Source organism: Sander vitreus, unplaced genomic scaffold (assembly GCF_031162955.1).
Source record: "Sander vitreus isolate 19-12246 unplaced genomic scaffold, sanVit1 ctg125_1, whole genome shotgun sequence".
Lineage (NCBI taxonomy): Eukaryota > Metazoa > Chordata > Actinopteri > Perciformes > Percidae > Sander > Sander vitreus.
This window is the reverse complement of record NW_027595400.1, coordinates 28,014-42,249: the sequence shown is the minus strand read 5'-3', so window position 1 is coordinate 42,249 and position 14,236 is coordinate 28,014. Positions and strand designations below refer to the sequence as shown.

The window sequence follows — 14,236 nt, the reverse complement described above, 5'->3', positions numbered from 1 at the left end:
TGCAGTCACAAGCAATAATAAAGCAGAGACAATATTTTATATTTTTCTTTGTAAATGGACCGATTCGCTTGACAAAAACATCACAGACTACAATAGATTTAGCTTTCTCAAATAAGCCGGAAAGAGTCTTAAAAACATACAATCTGGTGTGTGGCTTATCAGATCATAACACGATATTAATTTAGAAATTAGAGAAAACTCTCAAAAAAACGAGGAAGAAATGGAGTGACCCTGCCTGGAGGAAGCCCGGGGCCCCCGTCTGGAGCCAGGCCCAGATGGAGGGCTCGTCAGCGAGCGTCTGGTGGCCGGGTTTGCCACGGAGCCCGGCCGGGCACAGCCCGAAACAGCTATGTGGCATACATCTCTCCATCCCATGGGCCCACCACCTGTGGGAGGAACCGCTGGGGTCGGGTGCGCTGCCACATGGGTGGCAGTGAAGGTCAGGGGCCTTGACGGACCAGACCCGGGCAGCAGACACGGAATGTCACCTCTCTGTGGGGGAAGGAGCCAGAACTTGTGCGGGAGGTGGAGCGCTACCGGTTAGATCTGGTGGGGCTTACCTCTACGCACAGTCTTGGTTCTGGAACCATACTCCTGGATAGGGGTTGGACTCTTTTCTTCTCTGGAGTTGCCCAGGGTGTGAGGCGCCAGGCGGGTGTGGGGGTACTCACAAGACCCCGGCTGAGCGCCGCTACGTTGGAGTTTAACCCGGTGGACGAGAGGGTCGCCTCCCTACGCCTGCGGGTTGTGGGGGGGAAAACTCTGACTGTTGTTTGTGCATATGCACCAAACAAGAGTTCGGAGTATTCGGCCTTCTTGGAGACCTTGAGTGGAGTCCTGCATGGGGCTCCAGTGGGGGACTCCATAGTTCTGCTGGGGGACTTCAACGCGCATGTGGGCAATGATGGAGACACATGGAGAGGTGTGATTGGGAGGAATGGCCTCCCTGATCTAAACCAGAGTGGTTGTTTGTTGTTGGACTTCTGTGCTAGTCATGGATTGTCTGACCGTGGTGGACACCGGTGGTCAGGGAAGCCATCCGACTGAAGAAGGAGTCTTTCCGTGATATGTTATCCCAGAGGACTCCGGAGGCAGTTGCAAGGTACCGAAGGGCCCGAAGGGCTGCAGCCTCTGCCGTGAAAGAGGCAAAGCAGCGGGTGTGGGAGAAGTTCGGAGAAGACATGGTGAAGGACTTTCGGTCGGCACCAAGGTGCTTCTGGAAAACCGTTCGCCACCTCAGGATCCGTCCAGAAATGCTTAAAGCTCTGGATGTGGAGGGGTTATCTTGGTTAACACGCCTCTTCAACATTGCGTGGAAGTCTGGGACGGTGCCTAAGGAGTGGCAGACCGGGGTGGTGGTTCCCCCTTTTAAAAAGGGGGACCAGAGGGTGTGTGACAATTACAGGGGTATCACACTTCTCAGCCTCCCCGGTAAAGTCTACTCCAAGGTGCTGGAAAGGAGGGTTTGGTCGATAGTCGAACCTCAGGTTGAAGAGGAACAATGCGGATTCCGTCCTGGTCGTGGAACAACGGACCAGATCTTTACTCTCGCAAGGATCCTGGAGGGAGCCTGGGAGTATGCCCAACCGGTCTACATGTGTTTTGTGGATCTGGAGAAGGCGTATGACTGGGTGCCCCCGGGAGATACTGTCGGAGGTGCTGCGGGAGTACGGGGTGAGGGGGTCCCTTCTCAGGGCCATCCAATCTCTGTACAACCAAAGCGAGAGCTGTGTCCGGGTTCTCGGCAGTAAGTCAGACTCGTTTCAGGTGAGAGTTGGCCTCCGCCAGGGCTGCGCTTTGTCACCAATCCCGTTTGTAGTATTTATGGACAGGATATCGAGGCGTAGTCGGGGTGGAAAGGGGTTGCAGTTCGGTGGGCTGGGGATCTCATCGCTGCTTTTTGCAGATGATGTGGTCCTGATGGCATCATCGGCCTGTGACCTTCAGCACTCACTGGATCAGTTCGCAGCCGAGTGTGGGTCATGACCGAAAGAACAAGATACAGGGTACAAGCGGCCAAAATGGGTTTTTCTTCAGGAGGGTAGCTGGCGTCTCCCTTAGAGATAGGGTGAGAAGCTCAGTTATCCGTGAGGAGCTCGGAGTAGAGCCGCTGCTCCTTCGCGTCAAAAGGAGCCAGTTGAGGTGGTTCGGGCATCTGGTAAGGATGCCCCCTGGGTGCCTCCCTAGGGAGGTGTTCCAGGAACGTCCAGCTGGGAGGAGGCCTCGGGGAAGACCCAGGACTAGGTGGAGGGATTATATCTCCAACCTGGCCTGGGAACGCCTCGGGATCCCCCAGTCGGAGCTGGTTAATGTGGCTCAGGAAAGGGAAGTTTGGGGTCCCCTGCTGGAGCTGCTTCCCCCGCGACCCGATACCGGATAAGCAGACGAAGATGGATGGATCTCAAAAAAACGTCTAAATGAATATAAGTATGACCGAAAGGCAACCAAATTAATTCCCCGCAAGGATCTTATTAAATTTGAGAATGAGTTAGCAAACACAAATTGGGATGAAGTCTCACAACATAGTCAAGTGAACGAGTGATATATTTACTACTACAATGAATAACATTTTAAATAACTTCTTAAAACAATGTAAAAGGCCACAAAGAAAGTTACAGCTTCCATGGGTAAGTGATGCAGTACGACAGCTAATTAAAAAAAGAGATTTTGCTCTAAAATCCTATCTTAAAACCAGATATGACACAGATCTGATGTTATTTAAAGGTTTACGAAATCAAGTAGTAAAAGAATTGCGCAACTTAAAAGCAAACTATTATATGAAAATTCTAACTGAAGCTAAAGGAAATTGTAAAGCAATGTGGAAACAAATAAACAGTCTAGTTAAACCTAATGCAAATACAAATAATTCATATGAACTAAAATGTGAAGGAAAGGACATATCAGACCCTGTTCAAGTTGCTAATGCCTTTAATCAATTTTTTATTAAATCTGTACAAGATCTTGCTTCTAATTTTTTAGATGGCGAGCCTAATGGTAGCAACTTAAACATATTGTCATCAGAGAATGAGAATTCCTTTAAAATTAGAGAAGTGAATCAGGCAGTGGTATTGGAAGCTATTTCATTATTGGAAAATATTGTGCAGCCGCTTGATAAAGGAAACATCGTGGGTGCAGTATTCCTGGACTTAAAGAGGGCATTCGACACCGTAAATCATAGCTGTCTTATCTCAAAACTATCATCTTATAATACATCACACCAGGCATTATCATGGTTTGAGTCATACTTACAGGATCGAGAACAATGTGTAGTTATTGATAATGCAAAATCTGCCCCATGTGAAATTAAGACCGGAATCCCACAGGGAACCATACTGGGGCCTACGTGAACGAGCTGCCTGAAGTATGTCCTGAAGTTGGCATTCAGATGTATGCCGATGACACTGTGGTTTATGTGTCCGGCAAAAGCCCTGTTATCAGCAGTACATTGAATAAAAGTCTTGAGAAAGTGTTTGATTGGCTAAACAATTCATGTTTAACACTTAATCTGAGGAAAACTAAATCTATGTGTTTTTCTATAACAAGAAAGCGGATAATAAATTATCTTAACATTAAAATGAATGGTGAACTCATCGATCAGGTAGAAGAAGAAAATTATTTAGGAGTAATTTTAGATTCTCAGCTAAATTTTAAAAGTCATATTAAAAACTTCTCAAGAAAAATGAAGGCCAGTATGAACTGATTCAGGTTGATCAGGAGCAGTTTAACATTTGAATGTGCTCATGTCTTTCTGAACACAATGATCCTGTCCCACCTGTCGTACTGCACCACTGTTTGGTCCCAGGCTAGCCAAACTACCCTAAAGCCTATTGAGAGGCTTTATAACCGTGCCCTAAAAATTTTAGATAAAAAGCCCATTTGATTCCATCACTGTTACATTTTAAATAAACATAAAATCTTAAACTTTGTTAATTTTGTTAATCTTAAATACATAAAGTTGTTTTTTAAATGTTTGACTGGACTTGCACCTGAGCCACTTTGTAAATGTGTGAACAGGCTGGAATCCTCCAGATCCACAAGAGCTGCTGTATGTGGAGACTGTAAAGTTCCATTTTGTAAAACATCTTTTGCCCAAAATGTTTTTTCTGTGAAAGGAGCCAATCTGTGGAACTGGCTTCCTACAAATATAAAGACTCTAGACTAACTAAAATGTCCACCTTTAAAAAACTATCAAAAGCATGGTTCATACAGCAGCAGCAGTGTGATCATGACATATGAAATGTATAGCTGTGTGTATGCGAGGTGTGCATCTGTGTGAGCTTGAGTGAATGTGTTTATTTACTACACTTATTTGTATTGCTACTAACTGGTTTTTGGACTTTTTATTGTACTCACTGTAAAAATTTGACTCCTATATTATTTTAACTGTTAAAAGCCCTTCTAGGGACAGGTGTTGCGAATTAGCCATGGCTATAAACACTGTGATACAGGCATCGGATTGTTCTTTGTGTAATAATCTATGTATTTTGTATCTGTCCCTATTCAAATAAACAGAAATAATAATCATTAGACAACATCATCACCCTAGTCCTCCACGCTGCCTTCTCCCACCTGCACCAGAGGAACACATCTTTACATGAGAACCCTGGTCAGTGACTATAATTCTTCACGTTTATAATAATGGCAGGCTGCTGGCTAACTGTGGATGTGTTGTGTCCCCCAGGGCTGTCAACAAAGTACGTTAAGCTGGATCAATCGATATTGAACTGTATCAATAAATAAGATCTCTGCTGTATTACTGTGTTGTAAGTGGCATGTAATCAATACAAAATTATGCTGTGGCAGAATGCAAGCTGTATTACAGTTACTGAGTAATATTCTTTCTGTGACATTGTATGATTTACGATTACTCTCGAACGTATCATCTGGATGTCCGTGTTTTGACGGAAGTTAGAGGAACTCTAGGGGTCAAAGGCTTTATGACACCACTGACAGGTGGATTTCTCTGGGTTTGAACATTGTTGACATTTAGGATAGTGAAATTAAAAGTTAACACTAAACCAGCCAGCTTTTATGTGAAAAGAAATGGCAGAGATAAACAGACTTACTTGAGATGTGGAGGTTCCAGGTGAACTTGTGGAAGCCATGGCAGATATGCAGTTATAACACATCTGTGAGGATGCCTGTGGAGGTGCGGTCTCTCGCCATTAAGCAAATTATATGCAAATTACCTGTAAACCGCGCCCTCTTTGTCCCTCCCCTCAAGCCCCTCTCTCTATGCCAAAACGGTGACAGAAAGTTAAAAAATCAGTGACATAAAAATCCTGACAGTGTAAACAAAAGAAGACAGACATCAAGAAAAAATGTAGATTGACATTGAAAAATGCAAAAAAAATTTAAAAAAAATCAAATTAAAATATAATAGCATTTTGAGATTTATACATTTTGATGTTTGTGTTTTATATTTCAGTTCAACATTTTTCAGTGCCAATATTTGTTGTTTCAATGCTAATTTTTATTTTCAATACCACAGGTTACTGTCACTGTTCTAGCTCCATAGGTTATCTGATTTACTAAAAGGAAAATCGTTTAAATGCGTGAGGTAAGCTGACAACAAGTGATGTTAAGGTGAGACACTACAGGTGAATAGGGTAACATTTTTAACTTACAGATATCACCATGACACTTTACCAGTTGATTACTCACATGAATAGGAGAAAAATATGTATTGCAAGTTTTCTGTAATTTTATGTTTAAATATGCTAATCAGGCTATATCTAATTAAATATGTGCTAATTTGCATATATTTTGACGTGATGAATCTGACCATTGAAAAAAACAAGGTTCAAAATTATTTTTGCATTTTGTTGATATATTCAATGAAAAGACATTACCAGAGGGGATTATGAATATCTCTTTTTGTTACCCAGTAAATCAGAAAATACTGCCAATAGCCTTAAAAAATGAATTTCCGCCCTATTTTTAGGCATAAAATGTCACATAAATCAGGCCAAGAATGACATAACAACAAATCCCTCTGGACAAACCTTCACAATATAGTTAGGAATATGACTGTAAAGTTTGGTGTATGTAGGTGTTACAGAAGTGGAAAATCGTCACGCGGAGTGTGAGAAAAAACGGCCTTTAAAGATTTTTATGGCAACATTCCACTAATTTCTATTGAAAGCCATGAATTACAGACAAAATATACGTTAGGTCCAAGTAAAATCCATGTATCACACTGTTTAACATCCAAAACTCATTATTGCTTCATCCATCACTGATCATAACATCCAAAACAACACATCAACATGGCCTTCAACTGAACACCATTACATCACAAACTTCAAACTGACAGAACACAACCATTACACAGCCTAGTTCCCCCAAGTTAGTTTACAGTCTACATACCCATGCCAGCACCATATGTAGGGCCCTCCTCCATCTCCTGCTGGTGTCTTTTCACTTTTTTGGCTGTGCTTACACTTTTAAGGCTCCACTTTGCACTGGCGGAATGGACACTATTGGCTTTTGAGATCCTAACCATGTCGTCATCCTTCATTGCATTGACAATCTGTGCTCTGAAGCCACAATTTCTCCATCACAGCCAGCATGGCAGAGGCACCCTCACTGAAGGTAGAAAGGGTTGTCTGCTGAAATTTTTGGACATCGGGCCCATATGACCAAGTTGAGGCATTCGATGGCATTCTGAGTGCCTCCACGCTGCACTGTCACTGGACATTCGGTGATACACAGGGATGAGCTTCTTATGGTGATCATTCAAAAGACCAATATTTAGAACATTGGAGAAAGCAAACAAATAACTAAATTGTTATTTGACAGAGTATCTTCACACTGTCAGAGATACGAAGAAGAGACAGATCCTGACTAAATACAGGCTCAGTGACCACCAACTGGGTCAGACAGACAGGTCAGAGAGAGAGACAGGCTCAGTGACCACCAACTGGGTCAGACAGAGGTGCACTTCCTCCTCCACTGGGAAAAACTACCTTCACTAATAGATTTACACCTTGGAAAAATAGCCAAAAAACTTGGAAAAACTTACCAAAGTTAACACCAGAAAAGAAGCTGGAAGTTCTCCTAGGAGAGGGGACAGCAGCTACACTGACAGCTACATATGGATCTGCCTGCCACAGCCTGAGGGACTCACAACCACTTAGGATCCCAAAATTACAGATTTGTTTAGTATTTTATAGTAATTATAGTAGAATAGTATATATGTGACACCTACATATTTAATATATGACATGTAGGCCATGAATATCTGTAAACTGCTGAGAGAGAGAGAGAGAGAGAGAGAGAGAGAGAGAAAGAGAGAAGCTGTGTCTCAAACCGCCTACTTGCACACTTCAAACACTTAGTTTTAAGTATATAGTGTAGATAACGCAAAAAGTCAGTGCACTGAAGGTACCCGGATGACCCCCTAAAAACGGTCTAAAAGTTCAGTGTGGAATGATGGACACTACCATAGACAGTATATAAGAATGGACCAACAGATCCCGTTGCTCTGGACGGAGACCAGTGAAGGCCATTAGAAGCACTTTTCTGGTGATGGCCGAGCGTTACTGCGCAGCCTCCAACTGAGAGAGACGACGTAAATGTGCCGTGAGCAACGTGTCTGAAAGTTGTAAGTCTTCTGGTAGCTGTGCCAAGAGAAATCTCAATCATTCTGAATATTGCAGAGACGGAGAGCGTAGGTATATGTAAGGAGATAACATAGGCACAGGCTAATTATTGCTAACTAAAATGCTAGTTAACATTAGTAATTACACTTAAACAGCTAATGTGAGACGAAACTGCCTGCACGCTTCTCCTGTACTATACGGTAATTCCTCTACTGTAGCTGGTAACAGCTAGGCTGCTAAACAAGGCTGTGCTGCAGTACAGCATAAAACAAAAGGCACAAATATTCTCTATGTAAGGAGGCCATGATAGATTGTGATCTATCATGACAGGTGGGAGTTGCAGAAGCCTAGACACGAGATCAGAAGAGCAAGGCCCAAAACCTGGGTCACCTTCTTAGGTCTTTCTGATGTTGTGGAGCATGAATCTTTGGTAGTGGGTTGTTGGCAGTGACGAATAGCTGGTCATTCAGTGTTACACCCAGGTGCCTTGCACTCCAAGCCACAGACACCACAGAGTTCTCACTGACTATGATTACATGCACGTTATCAGGGTTCTCAAGTTTTATCAAAAGTTTGGAATGAGATTACATGCGTTAGGGGAGGAGCCATCCCAATATTTGCCGCAGTGCCCCCCCCCCCCTCCCCACACCTGTTTTTTGCTAGAAGTTCAATTTTACAATTTTAATTTTTTTTTATAATTGTGATGTAGACTGTCTCTGCTGTTTTCTGTTCCGGTTATCTTGCTGCTGTGGTTTCTCCAGTGCTCTGCCTGCTGCCATTGCCAAGTTCACCTTTTTTTTGATATACTGTATCACTGTGACTATCACCGGGATTCATGAGTACTTAGTATATTGCACGTGCATTTTATTTTATTGCTTGTGTAAACATGTGAAACAGCCGTCACAGTTTTAGGCCTCCACGCTCCCAAGCTTCTACTCAGGCCTGCAACAGGGTTTTCTTTTCTTTGTTTTTTTGATTGCTGAGTATGAATGTGTCAGTGTGCGCCCACAGATAATTATTGAGGTTTACATGTCAAAAGGTTTTATGCATTTATTTTAATAAAACCTAAGCAGAGGTAACAATTTATAGTATATTCTGAAAGCTATATTGAGGCAAAATATTATTTTGTGTCATAAAAAAGTACAAAAAGTACTTAGTATTGGCCTCACTTGTGTTTATTTTTCTAATACACCATAAATGTGTTTTCATATTATGTTTGTACTAAATAAATTGGTTTATTGTATTTAAAGTATACTTGTTAAATCTTAATACTTAGATTTTGTACATGAGGTTTCATTCTGTCTAATCAAGGTTAACACTAAACTTACCTAATTCATATTGGTGGCACCGCCAGTTATTTTAATGTTATTGAGAAACATAGATTGCTAACAAGCATTAGTTAGTACCGGTAATAGCGCCATCTAAAGTAAAAAAAGAACCCAGGCACCTTCCCATAGTACTACTACACTATATAGTGTGGTGTCTTTAATAGTAATGCTGTGATGCTGTATGAAGAGGAATCCGCCGACACCGTTTCTTGATTATAAAAAGGTTTATTACATCAAAGAAATTCAGCATCAATTTACAAGCTTCTGCAGAGAGCTTGGAGGACGACCAAACCAATTTCTTCCAATACGTCGTTCTTAAGTTCTGCTGTTAACACATGGTATATATTCTGTGCATTGTGTAACGTAAAGTGGGGGTGTGAGTATATGGGCGGAGCGGAGAGCCACTTCACACGCATCTGGGACGTGACGTGACGCGGGTGGCGGAATATCAAGCATTGACTTGAATGGTATTGATTGCTCGCAGAGGTTGCAGCGCTTCCGGAAGGCAGCTCAGACGGCTCGGTGAAAAAATAGGATGTTGATATGTATTCATCCTTGTACTATATGTATAATTGTTGTCTGGCTCTGTGTATATTTTTCTATTTATTTCTTCTTTTGAGTGGAGCTGCTCGGGAATGCAAAATGAATTTCGGTGTGAACTGACAAAGTTGTATCATATTGTAAGGACACTTCTGCTCATTGACTTAACACAATATTGTAACAACAGCTCATTGAGAGGTTGTTGCTGTTGCGTGGCTCCTTATTAAAATTACATTTTATTCTATTTTAGCATAGTTTATAAAGTGCTGTCATTTATGAACTTTTACAATATTCTATTTTTGCTGAAAATTGCTCCTGTGTGCACCACTATACAAATTTGTGATTTTTGTGAATATTCTTGCTCCAATGATACGCTATTATTTTGGTGACCCCCTGACCTTTCCTCTTGTGTCACCACCATTACATCTAATTGTCTGCTTTAACACAATGAAAACATAGGTAAGAGGAAACACGTTCAACTCGTTTTTTTAAAGTGTAGGGCACAGGCTTTACAATTGATACATGAGATACTTAAAAAGTCTGCACAGTGTGAAAAATGCAAACAAATATTTTAACCAAAAACCGTTTTGGTCACTTGGGGAAAGCAGAAGGAAGTTGTAAACACTAAAATATCATCACATAATAAGTGATATGGAGATTCTGGCCACCTGGCAAACATTGTCTCACTTTAATATGTGGTGTTGTGATGTACTGCTGACCTGTTGGTGAACCTCTTAGGATTGGAAGGTTATTTTGCTACTTAACATTTCACAGACTAGATGTTCTCAATGTATTTGTATTAGTCCACCTTGTTATATATACAATATTAGTTGAGATTGAATTTTAGACAGATGTACACATTTGCTTTGTACCACTTAGCATGGAGGCATAATAATAAAAACCTTTTCCTCTTTGATCTCTCAGATTTAAGTTCTTTTTTTGTTGGGCCTCTTTCAACAATAATTTAATGGTTAAACTGGTTTTAAAGGGCAAACAAACAGCCATAATCCATATAGTTTTTATTCAGATGACAATCTGTGCTGTGATGATATAGATACCTGAAAGATATTTTTTTGAAAACATGTTGCTCTTATTATCCTTTTAGTAATTGCAATCTTTTGTCATTTCAAAGGTTTGTGTTAAAGGACATATATTCAGCTCTTTCAGTGCAGACAAGACAGCAGCTGCAGAAAATAATTGATGATAAGAGAACATGATAGATGCATGATGGGGTACTTTTCAGATGGATATACATTGTTCAGCGACTAAATCTTGGAGCTTGCAGATGGGAAAAATGCAGAAATTTTCTAGAAATAGACAAGAGCTCTCATGGGACAGATCTGCCTCTCTACAGACCTCCAGATTCCACCAGAGTGAACATAACATACACTCAAACTGGAGTTCAATCCCAATCTCCCTCTCCTGTATTTCCCCACCCCTTCTCCACACACACACACACACACACACACAATCTTTGTGGGGACCCGATTGACATAATGCATTCCCTAGCACCTTACCCTAACGTTAACCATCACAACTAAATGCCTAACCTTAACCCTTACCCTCACCAGAACCTAATTCTAACCCCAATCCTAAAACCAAGTTTTAACCCTCAAACAGCCCTTTAAAGTTTGGCCCCACAAAGCTGTCTGGACCCCACAAGTATACTGCATTCCTGGTTTTTGGACCCCACGAATATAGTTAAACAAGAACACAGACACACACATGTAAAAAACAGAAAAAATGGCACTGAGGACAACTTTGACTTTGGCTGGCTAATAAGTATGAGTACAAAGGAAGGAAGATTCAACAGAGAAAGAGAGTAGTAGTAGTAGTAAACTAGAGTAGAGTTACAGTTTATCTAAGTGCATTCATGTGCATATCATCACTATGTGTTATGTAAGAGCAAGAAACATTCAGAGGATCATATATTTAAATACAATTAAATTAGGGCTGTCAAACGATTACATTTTCTTAATCGCGATTAAACGTTGAATTTCTATAGTCGCAATTAATCGCATGTTTTATCACATGATTAAAATTCTATTATTTTTAGAGATGCACCGATTACAACTTTCTAGGCCGATTCCGATTTCCGATTTTCTTTGAGTTAGGCCAGATATTTTTAGCCGATTTTAGCCGATTCTGATTTCATTTTTTCTAACCACTTTACAGCACGCACAAATATTTATTTTCTATCTTTTATTTAATAGAAAATGTTACATTTTGCATAGAACATTTTTTAAATAGATAATTGATCGCTATAAAATACAACTATATAAATGACTCCTGGTGTGGGAAATTAACACACATCTAAAGTTCAATGTTATGGAAGAACCATTTTCTTCTTTTCACATCCAATATCCAACTAAACAAATGTGATATATTTAGCAAACTAAACTTCTGTATGTATGAAAACAGGGAAAACAGGTAATGGCAATAAAATAATATAAAAATAACAAATAAAAATGAAATAAATATAGCCTTAATGCAGTATAAAGATATTTCTCAAAACACACACACAGGCCTGTTTGAACGTCAACAGTAACGTTACCTGAAAACAGCGTGTAGTTCCTTTTTTAGCAAGTTTGCTTTATGTGTCGTTGTGCATAAATGTGAACACTACCGTTGCTGTCAACGGGCTTATCTGCTAACCCTAGCTACCGATGGTTACCTCGGAACAATCCAGCAAATAGACGGTACCCTAGGGTGCTGTTACCTGAAACAGATGATTTAACGTCACCGCTCATTTTACACACAGTTTAACAACAAAACTAAACTCTTTAAAGATTACTGTGTTTTTAATGTTGGTTTTAAGCGGTATGTACCCCCACTAACCTGGAAAGCGTTCTAACCAGTAACGTTAATACAGCATGTCGGAGGAATACAGTGTCTCTTTTTTTTGTCTCCTACAGCGGCCAGCGGAGCGTCAGAGGCAGAGGGACCACACAGCGTTTGCTAACGTTAGCTTCTTGTCTCATCTGGGGTCTGATAAACTCATCAAAGTTAGTGTGCCCAACGCTATTTTCCGATAAACTGTAGCTGTCATATTTCACGGGACCCGCGTGAGTGCGGTTTTCATGCTCCAGTTTTTCAGCCTCAGAGGGGAGAGAGAGAGAGCGGCTGACTGGTCGAGCCGTGTATTATTACGACTTTATGACATTTCATAAACAGCTGATTGAGCGGCAGTGCGCCGCTGCTACAGGCATACAGCGAAAACCCTGCATGTGCACGTGTGATGTTGCGGCGATGTAAATCATGCGGCGCCCGAGTGCATTTGACCGGCATAAAATCGGCATATGTCAGTCTGACCGGCAAGTCGCCGGTCATGGCCGATGACGTGAAAATCGGCCAATTCCGGTCACCGGCCGGTCAATCGGTGCATCTCTAATTATTTTGCATTTCAGAACTGTTTTTAAGTACATATTAACAATGGAAAGCAATTCTTACCAGTGTAACTGTTGTGGTTGGGTTTTTTTTTTGTTCTTTGTTGTGTTTTGTTGGCCCTGCCTTTCTCTGTCTCCTGTGTTTTCCCCCCTCCAGCCTGCTACTGCCAGCTGACGATGCACACCTGTTCCTCATTCCACCATCACCGCTCTCCCGCCACACACACACCTGCCAGCCATCTACAATCAAGCTCAGTTTTTCAACCCCGGCCCCACTCACCATTTAGGCTGGATTGTTGTCTCTGCCACACCAGTTACACTCGCGACGAGCGCTTACTTCAAACAGCTGTAGATTCATGTCGTATCCTGTGCCTATACTTACCTCTCCTTGTCTTTCTCCCCGCAGTCATCGACTCCACAGCCCGCTCCCGCCTTCAGTCAGCTGGCTTCACCATTCAGTCCCCTCCTCACAACTCTCCAATTCACTATGCCTCCGCTCCTGCTTCCAGGCTTCCCCTCTTGGACTCTCCCTGTTCCCTGGACTCCAGTACTTCCTCCTCGGTCTTGAGTCCCTCGCCAACCTTCCCTAGTCCACGTGCCTCTGCTCCTGGCGTCCTTCTTCCCCAATTTGTTAAACATTTTGTTTGAATTTTGCATTTGGGTCCGTTCTGTCCTTCCCTCATAACAGTATTCATAAATAAATAACATATCAAATGAATGCAAAGAAAATGACTTTATGAACTTGATTTTAAGATTTGTTTGTTTATTATATATTTAATCTAGTCACACATTTGAATCTAGAGTCAATATTAGGGTTGGGTATTGTTTGGATACCGGTGCTAAAGCGGTACTTTTAAAACGGTACCGGTGCCTGAACCGATACTTTAATATCTAATATTAGTTTAAAAAAAAAGGGGTATTAAACAGTTGGCGACATTAAAGAATGGCGTGTTTATTGCTAAGGCCATATCGTCAAAATTAAATGTTTAATAATAATGTAATCACTATAACAATAACTTATTTCACTAGTAAATAGCTGTTGAATGACAAAAACAACCACCAGATGGGAAAAGGTAATTTAACAACAACTTTGAATGCACCATGAGGCTGTAAATTACCAGTTTCATTGAACGCACCGTCTGTGTTTTTCCGACAACAGCATCTGCAGATTGTTACATCCCGGTGTTGAATCCGCTACAGTGAAACACAGACAAACTTTACACTGTTTAGCGTTAGCTGTCAGCATTGTAACCGTGTTTAATCCAGCTACTAGCTAGTGGTAGGCTAACGTTAGCTGCTGTTGAGTGTAGTGTTAACTAGCTAGCGGTAGGCTAACGTTAGCTGCTGTTGAGTGTAGTGTTAACTAGCTAGCGGTAGT

At 41.5% G+C, this 14,236-nt stretch overlaps 1 protein-coding gene across 1 annotated transcript in view; it reads left to right on the top strand.

The window, feature by feature from the left end:
* The window catches only part of trhr2 (thyrotropin releasing hormone receptor 2), a 59,850-nt gene extending 46,402 nt beyond the window's left edge, over window positions 1–13,448 (top strand). The window contains exon 6 of the mRNA XM_078244193.1: window positions 13,265–13,448. Within this exon, the coding sequence (XP_078100319.1) occupies window positions 13,265–13,448 (184 nt within the window). The remainder of the gene's footprint in view (window positions 1–13,264) is intronic.
* The last annotated feature ends 788 nt before the right edge of the window (window positions 13,449–14,236 follow it).